We start from the raw sequence: 23367 nt of genomic DNA on the forward strand, positions 1-23367 counted from the left end.
TTCTTAAAAGCCATTTTCGACAGTCCTCGTCTAAAGGAACAATTTCCGGAGGGAAGCTATTGAAATTCGTTTCGCCGGCTGACTTAATTATAGCGTCGACGAAAAGCGGAGAAAGGATGAAAAATTAGGAAAAAAAATATTACGTAGAGAGACGTAAAATAACATCCCTCGCAAAAATGGTGCGTATCGTCAATAAATAAACAATTCCAAGAAGCTAATTCGAGCCGACGATGTAGAAAAGGATACTGATGCGAACGTCGCACGGTCGATGCGACGCAGTTCTCGCCATTGAATCCGTACTCCGCACAAGCCTCTCCTTCCTCCATGCGCGTATCTAAGGGGTTAATAAATAAGAGTAGCCGGTACGAATAACGCGCTTTCAGTCGGCTTGCAACCTCTCTGTCAGCTATTGTTCCTCTAGTGTCGCGCGATAAGCTAGAAAGAAAAAAAAGGAACGTTCGGAGTGCGTTAATATGCTCGCGGTTATCAGTTGAGGTCCTTTTTGAAATCACGAGAGCACGTGCTGATCATCCGCGAGACGATGGATAAGCTAATTATATTCTCGTGCCTGTTGTACGTGTGCCTTCGGTTCTGCGAAGGCGGCGCGAGTGCTAATCGGTAAAGAGACATTATTGGTATTTTATTTTTTGCGAAACATATATCGAGAGTACTTTTTCTCTCGGTTATCGCAATATTCGAGAGAAACGTTCAATAATATAGTCGTATCGATTTTTTTCCTCGAGTATACGATCCTTAAAGACAGTGTCTTCTACCGGAATGTTGATCGACAAAGAGCGTTCAATTATCGCGAGAAGTTCCCGCGGATCGTAGAGAAATTAATTTTTCCAAATCCAAAGTTTTTTTTTCCCCTCAAAATTATAATGTTTTATTATAGCTCTTGCTTCACATTTAATCGAGAACTCTTTTTTTTTTTCTTTCTTTCTTCAGAGGATATGTGTTCACCGCACCGAAAAGATTCCTGGCCGGCGAAACCGAGAGTGGCTGTTTGTCGCTGCACAATCTCGAACCGCCTGCGCACGTTTTCCTGGAGCTGCTATCTCCATCGTCTTCGGGTACGAGTGCGGAGGACGAGGTGCTGGCCAGAACGAGCGGCGTCGTCGAAACAGGCAAGAGCGAGTTTCTCCTCTCTGAGCACATTCTCCGACTCAATTGATATATGAAGATCGTCGTTTCTTATAAAATTTGAAAATTTGTTTTCAGAGAGAATAAAAAGCAAGAGGATCGTTTCTCATAATTTTTTTATTTTGAAAAATCGCGTTCGGTACCTTATATTATTTTCGGACTAGAGTAATCTTCTATATTTCTTATATCTAAGACTTTCGCGCGTTATAGCGTGTGTTATACGATAACACGCGATACGATAACATATAATCGTTGAAAATACCTCGCGGATCCGTACATTCGATTCAGAGAGTGAGAGATTCAGAATGGTAAAATGAGATAGCAAGAAGAAACGTTATATCGTTAGAAGTCCAACGTGCACAGGGAGATGCTTAAAAGACAGAGGCAATAAATTTCTTTCCGGACCAAGGATCCTAGCTACGCTTTTGGACCACCGGCTCCCGGTGGTCTTTCCTCCTTCTTTCCTCGCGGCTCGAGAGATCGGACGCTTTAAACAAATCGTAAATTGAAATTGTCGCCGCTTCCTGCGGGGGAATTAAATGAGAGTCTCTCTCTCTCCGAAGGGGAAATAACTAATCGCTCGGAATCACACATGAGAAACTCATCTGTATTGTTATGCATGGGGTGAACAACAAGTATGTGGCTTGATCGAGAGAGTTTCGAGTTTATCTCATATTTATTTACGTCGCAATCGCGCGAAAAGATTTAACTTGATGAATCTCTGAAAATACGAATAGTAAATTTGGATAAATGAATTATTTTAATAGAAACGAGACAAAGAGACAAGCGATGCGAGTAATGTAAAACTTTAAGTAATATAGGATATATTCTATATGAATATATAGATTTGTATTCTTTTTATCAAAAATAAGCACCTTTTTTCTTCGGCAAAATTTCTGGAAATTCATTTTGTTTTCGAGATACATATATCTTATTGATGTTCGTTTGTTTATAGGATTGGAAACATGTCTGGAGCTGGCAGTACCTTTTACGAGATACTTCAATGGACGATTGCGATTGAAAATAAAATTCGACAAACATCCCGATTACATCGTAGAATCGGAGAAAAAAGTTTACATCGAGCACGATTCTCTTATCACGTTTGTAGAGACGGACAAGCCAGTCTACAAACCCGGACAAGATGTGAACATTAGAATTCTCATGCTCAAGCACGATCTGAAACCGTGGAAGAAAACGGTTTGTCGCTCACTATTTACAAATACGGAATAATATTAAAATAATAGAAATTGATCATCTTTTCGTACAATAGTAAGATACTTAAAAATTTATAATAGAAGCTGAAAAGAAAAGTTTTGTCCTTTAATAATAACAAACTCTCTCATGTTTCCAGATACCAAAAGTATGGATTGAAAATCCATCCGAGGTACGAGTAGCGCAATGGACCAACGTCAGTACCGAGAACGGAATGGTTCAATTAAAGTTTGCTCTCTCTCCGGAACCAAGCCCGGTAAAGCGAGGATTAAACAAACGAAAGGACAAGGATAGATTCTAAGGATATTTTTTGTATGTTACAGGGTGTCTGGAAAATTAAAGTAGAAAAAACAAGATCACAACCGCAATTGATCCATACAACTGTATTCGAGGTGAAGAAATATGTTCTCCCGAGATTCCAGCTAACCGTTACCTCACCGGGATATATTCTCGCGGATGCGGAGAACGTTACGTGGAACATATGCGCAAAGTGGATACTTGTTGTAATAAAACGAATCTAGACTGTATTTGTAGCACAAAACTATCTCCTTTTTTCGTTGCGATGTTACAGATACAGCTATGGTAAACCGGTCAAGGGTAGACTACTCTTAAAATCAACGCCTCAGATACCGATATGGAGACGAAAACCTAATCTTCCAGAAATACATTACGAAACGGAGGTCAGTAGCTATTCTTTGATTGTTGATCGACTAACGTTAATGTTTTTTTTTCTATCGCGAGATAATGCGAATCCACATACAGTCATATATTTATAGAGATTAAAGAAAAATATTCTATACTATATACGGATTTGATATTTCGCGACGAGTTTACAACCAATCAATTGTTACAGTTGGATTCGTCGGACGGTTGCACTGAATTTATATTATCGGGTGCAGTGCTCGGACTGGCTCAATGGAAAGTGGCACCGAATAATATCGTTCTCATAGCCAACTTCACCGAGACCGGTACCGGGATAGTGGAGACGACGATCAGTCGGACCGTAGTAGTCCACCAAGCCTTAAAACTGGAATTTCTGCCGCACACACCCAAGTACTTCAAATTGGGTTTACCATATCATGGAAAGGTAAACATCCCAAATAATCGATAATTGTGGCTTGTCTTTTAATTTGTTGTGTGAGGGGATTTGCACAAAAATTCGAGATAGTTTTGTATCTTACAATAGCGCAACATGATCGGTACATAGAGATTAATCTCAATGTTTGATCCTCTTGCTTTTTGAATCCAAATGTTTCTTATTTAAATACACAATAAACGTTTGTTACAGTTACGTGTCTCGCGGCATGATGATACCCCGGCGCCACACGAAAAGATTCAGCTCTGCGTGCGAGTGCGCGGTGAAGACGATTGGCTCCGCGTTGTAGTCGAATGCCGCAACTTTACATCCTCGTCTGACGGCTTTGTCGACTTTGTCGTGCCACCGCCGCATAGAAATATCGTCCTGCTGAATTTCATCGCGACCGGTGTTGATTATCCAACGAAATACTATTCGCCGGACACACGTTGGCGAGTACGTCGAGCTGTTGCGCATTTTGAAATAAAGGGTCAACAATTTTTCAGGATCCTTGCTGTATAGAATGTCTGGTTATCACAGCATTATTTTTCAATAATGCTTATGATCTATGTAAATTAGGTTTTCATGGATCAACCGTCAGCGCATATCGTCGTGAATCCTTGGTATTCGCCATCGGACAGCTACTTGGCGGTAGCTCGAGGTTACCAACCGATAATTTGCGGCGAAAAGTATTCGTTCAACGTTATGTACACCGTACTGGCAAAAAGTAAAACCAACGAGTCCATTTCTTTCCATTATTCGATCAATTCTAAAGGCGATTTGTTGATATACGGCCACGTAAAGCACCGGCCGACCAGAGACACAGTCCTGAATTATTCGGAATTCCGGAACCTATTTGGCGCTGTCGAAACATCGGGAAATAAGACCAATCAGGACACCATCGTTCACAGGTAATATCTTACCCAGGATGAAATACTATCTCAAGGATATTAAATCTTATAAATATATTTTATATGTGCAAATTAGAGGATCACGCGTAATTATTATAGAGGATTTTTTATTTTTAAGATTCCCTCTCAGCGTCAAGATCACCCCGTCTATGGCGCCTGTCTCTGAATTATTACTCTATTACGTTCGTCCGGACGGTGAGATCGTCGCCACCACATACTCCATCAAAGTGGGACACTGCTTCGAGAATAAAGTGAAATCAGCCTGGCACACTGACGCTCAAACCCCGGGAACGGCCACCCAGTATCACGTGGAAGCCGCCCCCTGGTCTCTCTGCGGCATCTCAGCGGTCGACAAGTCGACTCGCTTCTTAGTAGGATCCAAAATGAACTTGATCGACGCTGATCAGACATTCGAGCAGCTGAAGAGATTCTATATCGAGCCAGAACTGCGGCCGATCTGGACTCAATGCAAAGGTACACAAGGTGTCAGCGATATTGTGCAATCAAATATAACGGTGCATCAATTTTCTAATGTGTCTTTCCTATCGGATCTTTTAATTTGTGTATTATTCAAGTTCGCTATTCGACAATTGAAGTCGATATATTTTTGTTATTCTTTCGATATAATACTTAAAACTGATTTTTTTTATTTAATGCAAGGATCTTTTATTTTACAACTGTAAAAGCCTGTATCATCCGACTTTGATCAATAAGTTAAAGTTATCGCGTAACGTGGAATGATTTCGTGTGATTAATCCGACGCGTTTCATAGTGACGACGCAGCAAGAGACGAATACCGAAGAAATCGATCATTTACCGATACCTCTGTGGGGACGTAGAAGGAAAAGAACTATGATATTACCGCCAGGACCGTACAGTGGACTCACGAATTATGTAGACGCTATACAAGCGTTCGATGTAAGCATATATAAATAGTTTTAAGATTATGCGAAGAATATAATTATATATTCATTGGATTTTTCCTGATATTACAGGATTTCGGAGCTATTGTGATGAGCGATTTAATACTCGAGACACGGCCTTGCCCTCAACTTCACAGAATGGGCAGATTCAGGACCTCCACGATCCAAACCTTTTTCCTCCCATCATCTTCGGTTTTAGAATCAGAAGCTGGTGTGTGTTTTTTTATTTTTATAAAACATTATACAGAGTGAAATAGGGAAGGAATAGAGTCCCGTACGATTTGCTGATAATTATAATGAACTCCATTATGAAACTAATCGATTGAGATTTTTTCCGATCTTTTTTTCTTCAAATTATATTTACCATACTAATATATTCTCTCTATTATCTCTGTAGGAATGTTTAAAATGGCCGCAAAGACATTGCCCATGGCGTATCCATTATTGAACGAAGGGCCCGAACAGGCATACGTGGATCAAGTACCTGATCAACCTGCGACTCTTAGATCTTACTTTCCCGAAACGTGGCTGTGGGAAATGGTACCGACTGGGTGCGTATAAAAGCCTTCGACTTTATTAAATACACAACATCCATTGGACATTCTTTTTCTTTTTATAGAAAAGAAGGCAAAGTGACTATAGAACGTACTTTGCCTCATACTATCACTGATTGGGTCGGTTATACCACGTGTATCTCATCTACGCACGGTCTCGGGATAGCACCGCCGACGACCATCACGGGATTTCAACCGTTCTTCCTCGATTATAGCTTACCATACAGCGTAAAACGCGGAGAAATGTTGCACATGAAAGTGTCCTTGTTTAATTACATGCAACATAGTTTACCGGTAAGTTCTCGAGCTACTTTTCTTCGCATCGGCATCGTGGCATATAGTGTTGATGATACAAAATCTTTATATAATTATTATTGCTAAAATATCGATAAAAACTATGTGACATGAAATAAAGGAAAAATGTTTTTACATGTAGATTTTAATATTTAATATAAGTGAGGTGTCGGATATACATCACACAACAATCAATTGACTATTACACGACTAATCGAACGACACAACTGAATTTTGCAGGTGAAAATCAAGTTAGAAGATGCAACAGGACTCGACTTGCATCTGTCGCACGCGGTCGCTTCGTTCTGCGTAAAACCGCGGGATAGTGTGGTGCACGAATATATTCTCAGACCGCGAGTTCTCGGCGACGTTAACATCACGGTTTCCGCTTCGATTGACTCGGATTACGCCGAACCGTGTGGTCCGGAAGTACTTCTGTTTACACGGTAAATGAATTGTTTCAAGCTAAAACTCCTTTGTTTGCACCTATTAATATTTGACGATTCTGTAAATATAAATAAGTACATAGATGAATGAGAGAGAGCTGCAAGTATATAAGAAAAATATTTATATAATTTTTGATATTTTATTCAAATAGATGATATTGAGAATGTAAATTTGAAGGAACTTTGAATTATTTAAATATTAAAAACATTTCTAATATTTTATTGAAACAAAGGAGAAATACATGATTTTGGTCAACATAGTTATTGATCAGTTAAATCATCATATATCTAATATTTAGCAATTGTACATTTTTTAGGGACATGATTGTAAAGCCTATACTCGTATTACCGGAAGGTTTTCCCGTAGAGATGACCAAATCAGCGTTCATCTGTCCGAAAGATTTTAGCGACGATTCCACTATTACTTGGAATCTCGATTTACCCGATGATTTAGTGCCCGAAAGCGCAAGAGGATACGTGTCTATAATAGGAGATATCTTGGGTCCAGCCCTCGAGAATCTGGACAATCTCGTTCGTTTGCCGATGGGCTGCGGTGAGCAAAATATGATCCTCTTTGTTCCCAACATACACGTAATCGGCTATTTGGATACAACCGGAGTCGAAAATCCAGAGCTGAGAGCAAAAGCAGTCAAGAATATGGAAAAAGGTATAATTCGCTCAATTTTTATTTTATAAAATGCACGTGATTATACATTAAATAAGTTTTGATTTTCGCAATACAGGATACCAGCGCGAGTTGATATACAGACACCCTGATGGTTCGTACTCAGCGTTCGGTCCAAACGTCACAGAAGACGGTAGCTCGATTTGGCTCACCGCGTTTGTGATAAAATCCTTCGCTCAAGCAAAGAATATAATTCACATCGACGAGCGAGATCTTAAAATTTCCGTAAAGTGGATGCTGAAGAGACAATTGGAGAATGGATGCTTCCCCGTGATCGGCAGGGTATTTCACAAAGATATGAAGGTACGATGCAACATCCGATCTTTTTTCATTTAAGGAATACTTGTGAGCTCTTAAATGCGTTCTCAGGGCGGTTTGCAAGACGGCGATAGTTCTTCCTCCGCGTTAACGGCGTACATACTAATCTCTCTCTTGGAATCGGGAGTACCCTTAGCAACCACGTTTATCACCAATGTGCTACATTGTCTTGAGAAAGGAGTGGAGAACGGCGGCAATACGATGTATACAGCAGCTATATCCACCTATGCTTTGACGTTGTTGGAGCATTCAAAAGCAAATGACAGCATGAAACTATTGATGGAATGTGCGACCCGGAACAATGTATGAAAGTTAACTTTACAAGAAACGGTTCTACATAAAGTTTGAATCACGTAATCGCAATGAAATCTCGCTTTGTTAGGATCTCCTTTGGTGGGAAGATAAACCTTCGCTAGGATTGAACATTGAAATGACGGCGTACGCCGTGCTATCCTTGGTAAAATTAGGCGGCGAGACGAATATGGTCGAGGCACTAAAAGCAGTCCGTTGGATGTCGAAGCAACGAAACGCAGAGGGCGGTTTCACGTCTACGCAGGACACCGTGCTCGGCCTGGAGGCGCTTACAAAGTATGCCGCCGCGATGTCAAACGATAATACCGATCTCTCAGTGCTGGTAACCGGCAATGAGGTAGACCAATTGTACAGAATGCACAACGATAATCGTATGGTTCTCACGCAACTTCGGCTGCCTGTGATACCCACGATAGTCGAGATTTTCGCTGAGGGTGAAGGCTGTGTCTTAGTACAGGTATAGCTTTACATTTTTACTATGGATCAGGTGTTTCACACATTAAACCAAAAACTACTATAAACTACTAGAAAGAAATAATCTCTTAAAAATACAATTGTTACTTAAAAATACAAATATTAGTAACAATGTCAAACCCCATTTTAGAGCAATATAAAGTACAACGTTGCGCGTGCGACCGGTTCCGAAGCTTTTGATCTTTCGGTTCTTACCGGTTCCGCAATGTGGGTAGACGAATGCTCGCTGCAAACAATTACAATCTGCACACGATACAAAATGGCAGATGGGGAAAGTAACATGGCAGTACTAGAGATCGGTATGATAAGCGGATACATCCCGGATCGTACAAGTCTTCATTCTTTCTTGGAAGATCCGGCCACAAGTAAGTACAAGAAAATATATTAAGATCTCGAAATAATTATGACATCATAAATTGAACATTGCAATCTTTTCCAAGAGAAAACTGATTCCGAACCGATCAAAGAATCTAAGAAAAAGTAACTCACATTAAATCTAAAATTCTCTTTATATTAAATAGGTTGTCAACACTTTCAATTTCATTTTCATGCGTATGCGCGATTATATTTCACAAAAAAATATTTATTGAGTTACAATTGTACAATTATTATGTATCATTGATACATTCAAATGAAACTTACAATTAAACCGACTTATCGATTTATCACCAACGCACAACTGTTCGCAGAGGTGAAACGTTTCGAGGAGGATCGCGATATCGTTACCATTTACTTCGACAAGTTAACCAATCAGAAAACTTGTATATCGTTTATGGTGACTAGAGAAAATTTTGTTGATCGACTCGAGCCAGCAAATATGAAACTTTACGATTATTACCAACAGGAGTTGACGATATCTACCGTAAGAATTTATATATATATATATATTATTCCTCATAATCGTTAAATGTATAGCAGGTTCAAAAATTTCTTATTCTTCTTTTCAGAGCTACAGCTTCGCGCCGATTTGCAGCAGTGCCACTCCGAGCGAAGAAGCGGAAATTCCTAATCCCGTGCCGGTAGAGGTGGAGCAATTGAATAAGAATACCGCAAAGAACGCGGGAAAGGAGGTATTTGAAAAAGCAGTCAAAATTCCGGACGTTCAAAACGGAACTGTAGAGCAGATAGGTAATTTGTATCCGGATATGTACGAGAACGATAATACAATTTTTTTTAGATAAATTATTCCCTCGATTCTGTCTTATAGTACCGCGAGCGGAAATTGGAAGCGGTCAAACACCGGACGAACCGGATATCAATCTGAATCCCGTGTTCGACAGACTCGGGCCGCCCAATGTAGATCTCGAAGATATGGAGGCATCATTTTCGTCTTTCAATGGACAGAACCAAGATTCCTTTCCGGTGAATTTCGATGGAAACCCGCTCTTTGTCGTGGTCGATCACGAATTGGCGACTCCTGATGGTGTCGAAGGGCCCGTACCAGTTTCCGTGAAGCCCGATATCGACAGTTTTGACGGCGATCAGTTATCGAATATGGCTAATCAATCTGCTAAGAAAATAGACGCGGATTCGAGCAACACGCAATCGCAAACGTCGCGTACGTAAATTTAAAGCACTAATTAAATGTGAGATGATAAGATTGAAAACTAAAGCCGTGATGACGGATATTTTGGTTCGCATTCTCCAAGAAACCAAGATCCATAGATATATTATAGCTTATTCTTGTTTTCACTTCAATTCGCTTTTTAAAATATCTTCTATAACTCTGGAAAATTATCTTATTTCAAAATCGATTTTTTTCGTCATCGATATATAGTAAATGAGATATCGAATAGTTGTTTTTTTTTTAAATTTTAGCACCTTTTGGTTCAAACGAATCTTGCCCCATATGTGCTGATGAATTGCCATCGAATATCAACAAGATTTATTGCTCGGCTAGTAGCGTCGTGAAAGCGGCGATTAGACGATTACGAAGAGTGAGACTTCTGTTAGATATACAACCGATGCACGAGATTAAACGCTTGCGTTCGACGATCGAATTTGTCTTGAATCCTATTTGTTCGTGTTCGCCTTTGGATAATCGTAAGTAATTAAAAGTAAATAAATAATACAATTAAGAATAAAACTATACTATATTAAGATATTATTATGTGTATGTATTGTATACATTGTTATTATTAAAATATTATCATCCGATTATTAACAATTCTAATTGTATTTTAGCTGGAAATTTAGCATTGTTGATGCACTCTGAGGACAGCGAGTTTGCACGTTTGCAAAGTAGTCTACACGGTCGCGTGATCGTTTTAGATGAACGAGTTTCTATATATGGATTACAATCATACAGTGGTCTTCCGGAGGAATTAATAAACGCTCGAAAAATGTGTGCTACTCGAGACAATAATACATCTCTTAATCTTCCTACGGCTGGCTGATTTTTGGCAGTATTTCGCCAAGAGAATCTACAAGCAAAATTAACATTAAATGCATTGCGTACTAGTAAAAATTATCACAAAGAAATTTAATCATTTCAAAATGTATAAATATTGAAAATATACCCATATTTGTATTAAAATTCAAAGGAATTTATGCAACGCGAACTTGAGTTGACCAAAAGATTTTTTTATTATAATTTGATCCGTTTATTCCAGGACATCTTATATATAATTCGACGGCAATTTTTTTTACATAGGATTTTTTACGAGTATCTCTACATTACAAACTTCATGTTAAGGTGTGGTATCTGATAAAGTAAAGCGTTTTTATACAGCGTTTTTTACAGCGAAAGTCATTATCGTTATTCATAATTATAAATAATTAATGAGTTAAATAAACTGTAAATAAAGTACAGCGATTAATGACATAATAATTGAGTAATTTAATACATCTATAATATATTATACTCTATGTGCTTCTAGTTTCATTCCCGATTTCGCCGATTTCGATCTGATTTGAACATTTCAAAATAAAAACAAAGAACTGAATATACATACAAAAGGAATGAGAGTATTTCAAGTCTTGGACGAGTATGTTGCATCTTTATTTGTTTGTCCACATTTGAATTGTCCGCATTGTAATTATGAGAAATTAACAATCACCTGAATCGAGTTCTCGCTATATTATTAATTAAATAGTGCTTCATTACAGTATATGTATACGATTTTTTATTTAATATGAGACTATAACCCGTGATGATATATTGTCCATTTAATGCTGATAACATGGTTGATTTTTACCACTATATCGAAACGATGTTTTAATCGAATTCACTCTTCATTCGTATTTTCGAATCTCGCAAAAAGGACGAATGTTATTAAATATCAAATATGTGTTGATAGATTTTCTCTGGAAGTATTATTATTTATTCACGCTGTGTATACAGTTAAATGCTTCTTGAAATAAATAAACATATATATATATATATATATATATATGCTATTGCTCGCTATACACTATTCATCGCGCCGTTTCGCTACAATACCATTGAAAACTTAACACTATGCGAGGAATGAAAGGAGATGAATGTAATTGGCAGTAATAATCAGTATTCGCCGCATATCACGCGTTAGATGAATGATGAATATATGATTTCGATTTGCACGCCCGGGCAGTGTACATTGGCGACAATACGACGACGTAACGTAACGCAAAAAGATATATGTGTGTACATAAAAAAGAAGATTCTCTAACAATTTGACGGTATAATGGTAATATTCGATAACATTTCAGAGCGTTTGCTCTGAATTAATAGAGAGACGTTTTTCTCGTCGTCAAAATGTAGCTTGCAAGCGACAACGAGTGTAATCATCTTCGCGAAGGCGCGATACATATGCGTATTAACATTAATCGACATTGAGAGAGAGAGAGAGAGAGAGAGAGAGAGAGAGAGAGAGAGAGAGAGATGTCATACAGTGTATATTATTAATATGAATATATATACCACCGTTTCTCTCTCGTAACCGAGGATTAGATCTCGATGGCGAAGAGTACACTACTGGAGAAACGGCCATCGATTTCGACGATTAAACACACGCCGCAACAACCTCATGGAATCGAGAAAGCATGAGAAAACTATAGCAAAATAAACTCGCGCTTTTCATATAAAAATGAAAAAATATGATGTAAGAGAAAGAAAGATATTGTAAACCGATATGTATTGACGAGTCTCGCGTCTTGAATACACAAGCTCGATATTAAATTATGTATGATTTTCGCGAGATCGCATAAAGATCCCAATTGCATACCCAATTACAGACTAAGCGCTAATGGAGCAACAAGAGAGAATCTTTCTTCTCAAGCAGAAAAAATAGACAACTATGAGACACAAGTTGTACTGGAGTATTGTCGTTGTATCGATATGGATCTTGTGAGACACAATTCCCTAATCAAATCAGTTTTTTCTTTATAAATATTGATACATTATAAAAATCTCTTTCTATGCTGTTTTTCGTATTTTCTATGCTATAATATAATCGTATATATAACACCATTAAAATCTATCCGTTAAAATTATTCTTCAATTGCGCGCAATATTTCGATACGCGTGTTATTGTACAAGAAATCATATATCGATTTAATATGGAGCCTGCGTGTTATCGGAGGAAATGAAGGTAAAAGTAACGGCGGCTTTGTTATATCATCGCGTTATAGTATCGCGCACGTAACTCGAAAATTATGCACGAAGATATAGACGAAGAATCGGAAGATATTGATTCCTGTCCGATACTTATTGCGATTTCTATCGCAACTCGCGAGTCAATTATATCCAAAAGAGAGAATACGTTACTCGTGGAATTCGTAAAGAAACGCGACGTTACAAACTTACGCAGTGCTGGATTATTCAGTAGATTTTGGGTGCCGAACGATCGTTGATCGGGCCGCTGGTTTTCCTCAGCGGAGTGCCCCGTCTAATCTGATCCATAAGGGAATCCCTCATTTGCACTGGATCCATGATGGGCACACGATTGCCCATGATGCGCCTGACACTCGCTGATCTATTCGTCCCGTTGTTCCCCGCCTGTTGCAAGGCCTGCTGTTGCTGAGCCAGTTTAGCGTTCAATGTCTCAAGGAAACCGGGAGCCGTCGTTTTGACGTTTTTGTTGGACTGCTGTTGTTGCTGCTGCTGTTCCGTAATTGACTGCTTCCTGAGAGATTTAGGACTGCCGCTGACGTTCACGCCTGCCGCGGCATTGCCGCCGCTCATCGTCCCAATGAGCTTAGCGTTGAGCACCGCCATGAAACCCTGACCTACGCCACCGGGTCCCTGTCCTTGGGTTTGACTTGCCTGCTGAATGATCTGGGTCGGAGCACCACCGGCTGCACTACCGGTTGTTTGCGCGCCGACAGATCCGCGTTCTTGAGACGTCGAACGGACGGTAGAGCAGGAACGTTCAACCGATGAGCGAGTTATCTGTAGCACGGTATTATGTTGGACAACGCTCAAAGGATTATTATGCACTTGTTGCTGTAAAGTAGCCTTCCGTAAGAGTGACGGACTGGCCGGGGTATGACGCAATTCGGTCAAAGTCCTCACTGTTTCAGAAACCGAAATGGATCTAAAAGAAAAAACAGATGGTTAAAAAAGAGCCGCGGTCTCAAGAATCCAAATATTTTCTTAGAAAGTTGATTTTTACAATTTACAGTTAAAAGTAAAAAAGAATTAACTTAAATCATTATAACACTAAACACCTTCAAATAGAGTAATTTATCTAAGAATAGAGTTACATCGATTTTTTACCTTTGAGGCGTAGGACTGGCTGTAGGCGAAGAGCCTTCTAGAAGAAACGCAGGTGGTGGGGGAAGATTCTCCACCTCATCGCAAACAGTTTCGCTGCGATCCTCATTGACGGACGATGTGGGAGGAGCGATGATGACGATGGATGTGCGTCTCGTCGGCGGCGGTGGTCTAATCACTTGCTGCGCCGATCCCCTGCGTGTCATTAACATGGTTGTAGCCATGCCTGGCACATTCCACGTGTTCTCGTTTTGATTGTGAAGCGAATGCGAATGCGGTAAAGTATTTTGACTTCCGTATCCGCTGCTGGACTCCAAGCTGGACTCAGACGTTTGACTACCAGCATCTTTTTCCGGAGCTTCGGCCTATATAATTCGACCGAGCAATGAGTTATGTGAATAAATGTAAAGAACATTTTCTTCTTTCGTTTAAAATATCTTATCTATTCTTATCACTCTTGTTTCAATACCTTATCGGTGCTTGGTGTCGTTAACAACGCCGGAGGAGGAGGTAACGGAAGTTGCATTTCCTGAGCACGACTAGCAGCTAGATTCGCCAATTCGTGCATGTTTACATACATCGGCTGTTGGAGCTGATGAGTTGCCAATTCTATATCATGATAAGATTGTTAGATCTCTCTTAACATCATATAACTTACATAGTAATATATGGAATGTTATACGAACCTTTCGCCAAATGAGCTGGAAGAGGTAACTTGGGTTTCCCCCGTGGACTTCCGGGTGGTTCGTTCTTCACTGGAATTGTCGGTCGTTCCAGACTAGAACATCTATTCGGTATAGGCGGACGAGTGCCACCGTTATTTCTACGAAGTTGTACCCTAGATAGTTGCTGATTCGACGAAGAACACGACGAGGAAGAGGAAACTGGAGAGGCTGGCTGACTGTGGCAGCAACCGCTACCGTCACGATCTGGTGCTTGGAATGTGTAGACGCTGAGCGCGGGTCTCTGATGGCCCTTTTCGTATGCTAGAATCGGTAAAGAAAGATAAATGTGATTGACGAATCAAGATTGCATTCATGCTCGTCAATGTGCTTCACATAATACTGCTTACCAGAAGAAATGGTATGTGGTCGTTCGTTTACTGCATTCGGGTTTTGCCGGTTGTATTGAACGGACGTTTCCTGCAAATCAGGCCAAGTTGAAGTTGTCACGGGTCTTGTTACAGTACAACCGGTACTTTGATTACTTAGAGAAGACACATTCGACACCTAAAAAGCATGTGTCTTTAGGTGACTACTGACGGTATACGATGCAACAAGATATGATATACGAATGCGTTCTTCAAAGTTAAGCTAAAGAATCTGCGTAAAACTGCTATAAGGAAGACATAAGCCGATCTAGCAGCAAAAAACTAATCACTAAGTAGCAGAAGTTTGTGAGATTTCACATATTGAGTCTTCTACCAGTTCTTTCATGAAGTTTCAATGTTTTTTTTTATTGGTTTATCGAGTTGACATTTAATTATAAATTGTTTCGAGAAAACAGAATTTTCAGTTCTTTTAAAAAACTCGTCGAGAAAACAATTAATTTTCGGTTCAATATCTTACAAGAGAAGACCATCGTAAAACATCACAGACTTTGCAATATCGCTAAACGATCTTACCTGATCTTCGGAAATCGGTTGGTTATACAATGTGTCCTGAGACGTGAAGCCAGAATCGCGGGAACTGCCACTCGTCAAATGGCGCAGTGTCGCGATACCGCTGATGCTGGCGGGCCTGACACCGACCGGCTATAACGAGTATAACATCGACTACCACATACAATAAGCTATCGCTCAGCGGGCAAACAGAGCGATCGATTCGTGCTGTAAAATCTATGTGAAAGATACTACTAGGTGCATTGCAGCTCTGCATTGCATTAATAGTGTTACTATATCATGCAATGTGTAAAAAAAATAACTAATAAATCAATCTACAGAATAATGATGGAGAAAAAAAAGAGGGGAGAGAAATACTAGGAGAACTAATTACCAACGCGTAATTACCTGAGAGAGCGATCTGTGCCATGGATGTCCGGACGGGCTTGGATGACTTTTACAAGATCCACTACTGCTACTAGTTAGAGAACTGATCGAACACATAGAGCTCTTCCTCGATCCGAGAGATAGCGACGGACTCGACGGCGGCGTAGCCAACGACCATTGAGTAACGTCGCAACCTTTTATGTCCGTTATTACCTGCTCGGATGCAGGCGGTAAATGATGCGGCGATGCAGCATGTCTTTGCAATTGATCGGACACCTCTTGCAAATGCGTCAATTCCATTAACATCGCTATCTCCTCATCCTAAATTATTGATTATGCATTTATATATATATATATATAAATATATATGTATGTATATATATGTACATCAACATTTGTCGATTTTAATAAATAAATAATAAATAAATGATAAATAAATAAATAAATAAATTTTTATAAATATACACGTGTATGTGTCTACTAACGAGTACAGGTTTCAGGAATCGGGCAAGGAGGCAAAATCTGCCTCTCTCCTCGAGAAGGGCAGCACGGACGGCTTTTCGTTCCGTTTCTTCTAAACTCAGTCTTTTCTCCTGGACAACCGCCGCCGACGATTCCAGCATCCTATTGAGCTCCACATCACTGGAACATGTCCCATGACTTTGAGGTTGTCCCTGGATGTGTAGGTAAACTTGACCCTTTCGTGCTTTCTTTTTTTGCAGGCGTAGAGTATCGGTGGAGCGTTTCTTTAACTCCGCCCTTGCTTTTTTGAATTCTAAAAGTAGCAAAAATGTAGATTGTAACAAAAAAATTAAACTTTTCTTAAAAACATAACTTATTACGATATTAATAATAATCGTTAACCTTTGGCATGTTCTTTGTCTAAATTGATCAAAGATTTTTTCCAATCTTCCAGTTTCTCTTGTAAAGGCAGCACCAAGCAATCCATAATAGCGCTTAAAAGAAATAATAGATATGAGTACTGTAACAACTAATGCTAAAAAATTAAAACAAATATGTCTGTGAATGCATAAAAAATTATTCTTAAGAGACATTTCAACATACCTAGTAAATGACTTCATACGAGTTTCTACCGCCTTATGTCTTAAACATATTCGTGTCAGTGCTGTTCCAATTTCCTTAGTTGCACCTTATTTAAAACAAAGACAGTACCATTTTAATCTTTCTTCATTTTAATTTATTCATTTAATGCAAACGGCTTTAATTATATAATAAAAAAATATAATCTCTATTACAATTCAGTGAAAACTTACCCCTGGCATTAGTCGCAGCATCTGCTATCTTCTGAAAAGTCTCAAGATATGCAGAAATAGCCAAGAGAGCAGCTCTGCAATAATATATATTGCATATTAAATCATATAAATTATATATATAGTGTTATTTATATAAACCTCCATTTGATTAAAAACATGCAAGAAAATGTATATTAGATAAAGAGATAAAATAAATGAATTATAATTTTTACACTAATATTGCAAATATATATAATAAAATGTCTATATATTTTTGAAAATTATAGAAAATATATAAATAGTGAAATATATTATGTATAAATCTATATTCACCTCAAACTTGCATGTAATTTTGTAGCTTTTGAAATCAAATCTTCCCAAAGTGGTGCTCCATTCTATATAAAAGAAAAAAAGAATATTATAATGCATCTTATTTGAAAGTTTAAGATTCTATTAATGCAACATTGACATTGTTTCAACATTAGTTTATACAGCATTAGTCAAAGAATAATTTAAACTGAATTAGTAACAGATAATATTATCATATACGCCCATATATTCTGTTATCATAACAACAATGATATTTATAAGCAAATGCATTAAAGAGTACAAAAAAAAAACGTATTCTTCTTAATAAAATTAGATTATTCATTAAGGCATACAATGTTTTACTACTCTTCGTGTTTGTAATTTAAAAAAAAAAAAAAAAAAAAACATTTTTAATCTTATTAAAAAGTACTTAATTTATTTATTTTATTCAAATAATCCATATGTAGTATATCCATTTTTTAAAATCGATACATCTATATCCTCAATGTTAAATTTATCGATAAGTCAATTGACTCTACATATTAAAAACATATTTTTTTTTTTTTCCTCCAGAAATAAAGGATCTTCCATAGCGCATAAAGCTAATGTAAACTGAAGAGAAAGGATGATTAAAAAATATCCAACAAAATAAAGATCCTCACCGCATATAGAGGTTCCACAAACATAATAAAATATATAAACAGATACTCGAAAAATTAAAAAAAAAAAAAAAAAAAAAAATCGCAGGATAATATAAAAAATCCGAATAAGGCAGATTTTCGATATAAACATTGACGGAATGTGAAACTCGGTATAATCGGTCGAGCTAAATTAGCGGAACCCCTCACCTTCATGTCAGTGACGATCTGTTGGAACAAACCGCCCAACGCGCTGCACTCTCTCTCTATCGTCGCGTCCATCTTTTTGTATTGTTTGGACTGGCCTAAATCCGTCAACCGGGGACGCCTCCCGGGGCGAGTGCTCTCGTGGCGAACGCGACGAGTTCACTTTGCGTCATCGACACGAACGTTTGCGGAAACGACAATGCACCGCCGCCAGCGAGGACGAGCGATGTTACTTGTCATCTCTCGGTCGAGAGCGAGGGAGAAAGACGAGGGGAAAAGCGGCGAAGAGGATGGCGACGAAAGTAGCGCGGACGCGTCTACGCGAAGGGACGCGGACTCGTCGTTAGAGTAGACTTTACCAGCGACGAGAGCGCGAAGAGAGGCAAATGATCCCGGATGATCCTCGCTACTTCGCGGTTCACGATGATGCAAACGCGCGACTGCTTGACGTATATTATGTATGTATACACGCACGTAAACATAACATAACGGACGGACGTTGTACGCGCGATAGTGATCGAACTCGCTCCGCGCGCGGATCGTTGCCCCTGCGTGGTGACCTCGTTCTAGAAATCGGGATCGATGTTATTCAAGTATGCGTCTAATCGTTATCTCGAAGGGAAAAGTGAGAGGGAGAGGGAAAAGGAGGGGGGAAAAAAGAGAGAGAGAGAGAGCGATGAGGCACGACAATGTGCTGCACAATGAGACTCGGATTGGTGCAGAATGGCATAGACAGCGTGGATCACACACATGCAGAAATACACGCATACGGAAATCCCTTCACTTCCGGGTTTGGGTCGGACACATCGTGTCTAGATATTATTTATGCATCATGACTATCGGTTCTGAAAAGAATCGGCGATGTGATAAAAGAGATGAAAAAGATTATTCTACGTTCCATTAATTTTGTATTTCATCTTAATGGATCGGACAGCTGTCAAACTATTCGTTATAGAATTGCCGATTCGTCGTCTCTCAGAATTAATAATCGTGATGTATGAATTTTTGGACGTGATGTGTCCGATTCGAAAATTCCACATGAATCCGAATTTCTGACATCTTCCGCCTAAATCTATTTATTTATTATTTTGTATGTACGCTCATTAACAATAATGATAAAAATCACAACGAGAGTCCCCTTCTAAAGTGCTGTTTGCTATATGACAAATTTCAGACGCATTGATTGGATATCGGACATGGTATTTTTGGTGTCCCCCATATCCTAGCCAATCAAACTCGCTTGGCAAATAATGACATAAAACATAAAGAATAAATAAAATTTGTAATAAACTAGACAATCGAACAATCCGATAATTCGAAGACGTTGAACTACATTCACAACTGCACTTGCCCGTGCATTAAAATGAAATAAGTTTAATAAGTCGTGTCTCATCCGAAAGAAAACAGAAAGACGAAAGATAAGGAATATATTAGAAAGCGCGAAAAGATATAAATCAAAAGATAGATAGACCTAAACAAAAAATACAAATCCGATCAGCTGATTATCATCAAGCATGCACGTGCTACGATGGGTATGCAAACTCTTTGACAGAAGTGTCATAATTCCTCTGCATCCAATTGCGTCTTCCAAGACGTATCGCTCCTCGACTGTGCAAGCGAAACAACAACAACAACAAGAGGTGGAAAATATCAACGACCGAGCGCGCGGTGACGAGAGACCGGTGATCGACGAGGCGACCATCAGGAGGCTCGAGAGATTGGCACTGGTTGGCTTCGAGTACGAGCAGAGTAAGCGGATCCTGGAGGAAGCGATAACGTTCGCCGAGCGGTTACGAACGGCGCGCATCGACGAGACGGTGCGTCCGATGTACAGCACCCTGGAGAACGATCGTATTCGTCTGCGGGACGACGTGGTGCGAAACAACGTAGATCGGCGCGAGATACTAAGGAACGCCGCTGTGCTGGAGGAGGAGTACTTTGTCGCGCCCTTGGCGACGACCAAATCCGACTCCGGACGATGAGTCTGGAAGCTGTACTGAAGACCGTCAGCCCGCACTTCCTCAATCTATCGGAGCGGGTTTTCGCGTACGGTCCTCAGGGCAAACTATTGTTCAGGAACCTCGAGGAGCACTGGTTCGCGCATTGTGTCACGATGCCACGTCACAACGTGTTTCCATGCGACTCGATCGCCGAGACGTTGCAGCTCTTGCGGAGCAACTCGATGGACAAGCCGCTGCCGTTCGCACTCGCCACGCTCGCCACGATGTGGAAGAGCGCGTGGAATGAATCTCTGTTGCCGGCTAAAGTGTCGTCCCACAGAATTGCCAAGATCAACGTGATCGTCGACGCGTCCGAGTCAAAGAGTCTGCTGCATAAGAAGCAGCGAGAGCGCAAGGTTTGGTGGCGCAAGCTCTCCCAGTGCCCCTCGAGATTTATACTCGCCGAGGCAAAGAAAGCGAGAAATCTTGATGTGATGGAGATAGAGGCTCAATTTCCCTTTGGAAATATTACTGTAGAAACGATTACTTATTATCCCGGCATACGCAAATTATATCCTCAGGTATAGTAGTTCCTTAATAAGATGTCGCGAAAAAGTAAAGAAGAAAAAAAAGAAATGTTTAAATGAGATATTTATTTACAGACTGAAAGTAGTAAGGATAATGCTGCGGACGTGCACATGATCGAGCATGTCGCTTCCTTGGACTGGGGCTGTCTAGCGTTACTCTGCGATAGTTACATGTTGGACAAATCAGCAATCGCATGTATTCATCCCAAGTTATCTCCGTATAAAACTACGTTCTACATAGAAAAACAAGACAATGAAACTGATACAGACTTAAATCGCTTTGTACTACATGTAAACAATATGTTTAGGGCAAAGGGGATATCAACTATTTTAACTAATGCAGAACAAATAATAGAAATGTGCCTAATACCGTTCGTCGTGTCGGTGGATAAGACTAGTCTTAAGAATGGCATTGTTCATGTAAAGAATCGTTCAACGACTCTTAAAGAAGCCGTTCATATTTCTGATTTGGTAAAGTATATTGCTCTATGTTCTTCTTGAATCGCCGAAATAACATATTTACACAAGATAATATTTTTATTATTTATATTATTTGTAAAGATGAAACTGGCAAACTTTTATGGCAAAATATCTATTAATATAGGAGAACGATTTCTGTGTAACTGCGCTTTCCTTGCGTTTGCTTTCGTTTTTCTTTCCGACTGCTTTATGAATTTGATCACATATTTACTTCACCGAAATAGCAAGATCCCAGATTTTTCCAATTAAAATTTGTAAGAGACATATGGTGTATTATCGCATATATAATTATATAATTAATTATTAACTATATTTATTACTGAAAATTGCACAACAATATAAACAGTAAATATTAATGAAAATTCTGATTTTATACAATTTATTTTTTATCCTCGATTATCTTGTTAAATTTCTAAATTCATAAAATAAACAGTTATCTTGATTCTATAATTATGTGTACGTTGCTTGAAATGTACGAAAGAATAATAGAAGCAACTTAGATCTCGTCCTGGAAAGGAAACACAGCAAACGGCATCGCACAAGGGGATGATAGATGGGAAAAGGAAGAGTGTTTGATAGAAGGGAAGATGCTGTGAGATATTCCACGCTTGGTGGAAACATACACTGTGTGTGCGTTCCACGAGCCTCCCAGGATTGTCCGGATTTATCTCGGACCGGTGATGCCGAAGATGGGCATTCAAACTTTTCTCCGATACAAGAGAATAATACTCTTAACTGAAGCTAAGCAGGTAGTTGTAATTTCTTGCCCTTCAGTACTTTGGTAATGTAGAGGTAGAAAAAGTCACAATATAGAACTGTCTGCACCAGTCCCGCGACTATGGCAATCAAATCGTAATGATCCTCGGCGTAGTAACGGTAGACCCAGTTGAATAGATACAAGCCTCTGTAAGATCCTAATGCGAATAGATAATGACTGGTGATGCTCTCCGCCTCGCCTGTTTTTGAAACCAGAAACAATTGCGGTAATATCGCTACTGATTCTAGATAAATGCTGAATGTCCATAGAACCTCCACAAAAGACAGTTCATGATTGATCAATAGCGCGAGTACAAGCGCGGGTAAAACCAAGAACTCGATCCTGCAACAAAAGGATCATATCCATGCGTCACATATCATGCGTATATAGGAGACAAGATAATTAGATATCGACGAAACACTGACTTACCTGAACGTATCATGATTATGATCGTACGTGGCTTTAAACTTGATGTACATCAAGAAGACCGTGGCGAGGGACGCGACGATAAAAATGACTTTCATGAATGTGTTGTACGCCGATATGAATGTGGTGAACAAGTCCAGATAACGGGTGGTATAAACAATCGAGAAGAGAATCTGGGACTTGCCGCTGATACCTGCGAACAAGGTCAAGCGTCGATGATCACCGTCAGCTGAGCGGATAGTCGCTGGCGTACAATTGTAACACATCGTTTGACATAATCGTCCGCGTCTCCGTAAAGGAGAGACACCGCGACTCACCGGCGCAACTCCGCGTCTTCCATATCTTGAGGAGAAGTATGATAATTGCTAGAAGGTGCGACAGATCGCCCAGCAGCCGGAATATATTCATGTCTGCGGTTGCGGGAACGTAATTCTAACGTGAAAACACGGAAGCCAGCTTGCCTTGCTCGCTTCCAAGCGGCACACAAATATGACGTGGCTCCGGCTGCAACTGAAGCAGATGGCCGACCCACCGACTCCGCCAATTCCCGAACTATGACATCTGATATCTGATATTCAGTATCAGTCGTCGAATATGTAAGAAATAAACGGATATGATGGATGAGATAATTTTTTAACAAAAAATTGCGAGGCTAAACGAGGCGAGGCAGTAAATTCTGATTGGATACGCCATGTTGTTGCTCCCGAAAAAGAATAAGAATATATCAATCGTGATGTTCCG

The 23367-nt window shown here is 39.5% G+C and overlaps 5 protein-coding genes across 9 annotated transcripts; 3 read left to right on the forward strand and 2 right to left on the reverse strand.

Moving 5' to 3' along the window:
- The first annotated feature begins 355 nt into the window (after positions 1–355).
- On the forward strand, positions 356–11045 carry LOC138941243 (alpha-2-macroglobulin-like protein 1). The gene is made up of 25 exons (XM_070310728.1): positions 356–618; positions 949–1127; positions 2099–2340; positions 2495–2611; positions 2679–2845; positions 2927–3035; positions 3209–3442; positions 3644–3886; positions 4010–4341; positions 4460–4815; positions 5114–5259; positions 5337–5475; positions 5662–5815; positions 5884–6112; positions 6353–6558; positions 6876–7225; positions 7302–7546; positions 7613–7864; positions 7944–8330; positions 8478–8712; positions 9037–9209; positions 9295–9475; positions 9555–9905; positions 10166–10390; positions 10532–11045. Exons 1-25 carry the CDS (start codon positions 542–544, stop codon positions 10741–10743), a joined length of 5541 nt encoding a protein of 1846 aa, XP_070166829.1. The 5' UTR covers positions 356–541; the 3' UTR covers positions 10744–11045.
- LOC138941244 (protein MTSS 2) lies at positions 6340–19126 on the reverse strand. 5 transcript variants are annotated; one of them, XM_070310729.1, is made up of 14 exons: positions 18440–19126; positions 17616–17677; positions 17304–17377; positions 17095–17179; positions 16894–16985; positions 16515–16804; positions 16051–16350; positions 15667–15795; positions 15115–15271; positions 14729–15028; positions 14512–14651; positions 14046–14407; positions 13134–13863; positions 6340–6617 (listed from the first exon to the last, which is right to left on the reverse strand). In XM_070310729.1, exons 1-13 carry the CDS (start codon positions 18509–18511, stop codon positions 13149–13151), a joined length of 2778 nt encoding a protein of 925 aa, XP_070166830.1. In that variant the 5' UTR covers positions 18512–19126; the 3' UTR covers positions 6340–6617; positions 13134–13148. The 5 variants fall into 5 exon arrangements, with proteins under 5 accessions (XP_070166830.1, XP_070166831.1, XP_070166833.1 ...); XM_070310730.1 differs by lacking the exon at positions 6340–6617 and having other exon boundaries at positions 11212–13863; positions 15115–15184; positions 18440–19125; XM_070310732.1 differs by lacking the exons at positions 6340–6617; positions 15667–15795 and having other exon boundaries at positions 11212–13863; positions 15115–15184; positions 18440–19125.
- Positions 18452–20418, forward strand: Gatc (glutamyl-tRNA(Gln) amidotransferase subunit C, mitochondrial). Its single transcript, XM_070310736.1, has one exon. It carries the CDS (start codon positions 19951–19953, stop codon positions 20416–20418), a length of 468 nt encoding a protein of 155 aa, XP_070166837.1. The 5' UTR covers positions 18452–19950.
- On the forward strand, positions 20415–21809 carry Dnapol-gamma35 (DNA polymerase subunit gamma-2). Its single transcript, XM_070310734.1, has 2 exons — positions 20415–20957; positions 21039–21809. Exons 1-2 carry the CDS (start codon positions 20415–20417, stop codon positions 21462–21464), a joined length of 969 nt encoding a protein of 322 aa, XP_070166835.1. The 3' UTR covers positions 21465–21809.
- On the reverse strand, positions 21740–23291 carry Kdelr (ER lumen protein-retaining receptor). Its single transcript, XM_070310735.1, has 3 exons — positions 22944–23291; positions 22630–22819; positions 21740–22542 (listed from the first exon to the last, which is right to left on the reverse strand). Exons 1-3 carry the CDS (start codon positions 23032–23034, stop codon positions 22185–22187), a joined length of 639 nt encoding a protein of 212 aa, XP_070166836.1. The 5' UTR covers positions 23035–23291; the 3' UTR covers positions 21740–22184.
- Between the last annotated feature and the right edge of the window lie 76 nt (positions 23292–23367).

This window comes from Polyergus mexicanus, unplaced genomic scaffold (genome assembly GCF_030449975.1).
Source record: "Polyergus mexicanus isolate NDT 795.1 unplaced genomic scaffold, iyPolMexi1.0 SCAF_18, whole genome shotgun sequence".
In the NCBI taxonomy this organism is placed as follows: domain Eukaryota; kingdom Metazoa; phylum Arthropoda; class Insecta; order Hymenoptera; family Formicidae; genus Polyergus; species Polyergus mexicanus.

Bases quoted from the DNA above. Each gene is read 5' to 3' on its own strand.
- Dnapol-gamma35 (XM_070310734.1), top strand. From the start codon at position 20,415: ATGAGTCTGGAAGCTGTACTGAAGACCGTCAGCCCGCACTTCCTCAAT. The intron at 20,958-21,038 runs GTATAGTAGTTC...ATTTATTTACAG, and splicing joins TACGCAAATTATATCCTCAG to ACTGAAAGTAGTAAGGATAA.
- LOC138941244 (XM_070310729.1), bottom strand. From the start codon at position 18,511: ATGGACGCGACGATAGAGAGAGAGTGCAGCGCGTTGGGCGGTTTGTTC. The intron at 17,378-17,615 runs GTGAATATAGAT...ATATTATTGCAG, and splicing joins AAATTACATGCAAGTTTGAG to AGCTGCTCTCTTGGCTATTT. The intron at 14,652-14,728 runs GTTCGTATAACA...ATCATGATATAG, and splicing joins TCCAGCTCATTTGGCGAAAG to AATTGGCAACTCATCAGCTC.
- Gatc (XM_070310736.1), top strand. From the start codon at position 19,951: ATGCACGTGCTACGATGGGTATGCAAACTCTTTGACAGAAGTGTCATA.
- Kdelr (XM_070310735.1), bottom strand. From the start codon at position 23,034: ATGAATATATTCCGGCTGCTGGGCGATCTGTCGCACCTTCTAGCAATT. The intron at 22,820-22,943 runs GTGAGTCGCGGT...CCTTGTTCGCAG, and splicing joins GAAGACGCGGAGTTGCGCCG to GTATCAGCGGCAAGTCCCAG. The intron at 22,543-22,629 runs GTAAGTCAGTGT...CTTTTGTTGCAG, and splicing joins CATAATCATGATACGTTCAG to GATCGAGTTCTTGGTTTTAC.
- LOC138941243 (XM_070310728.1), top strand. From the start codon at position 542: ATGGATAAGCTAATTATATTCTCGTGCCTGTTGTACGTGTGCCTTCGG. The intron at 8,713-9,036 runs GTAAGTACAAGA...AACTGTTCGCAG, and splicing joins CTTGGAAGATCCGGCCACAA to AGGTGAAACGTTTCGAGGAG. The intron at 9,906-10,165 runs GTACGTAAATTT...TTTAAATTTTAG, and splicing joins CACGCAATCGCAAACGTCGC to CACCTTTTGGTTCAAACGAA.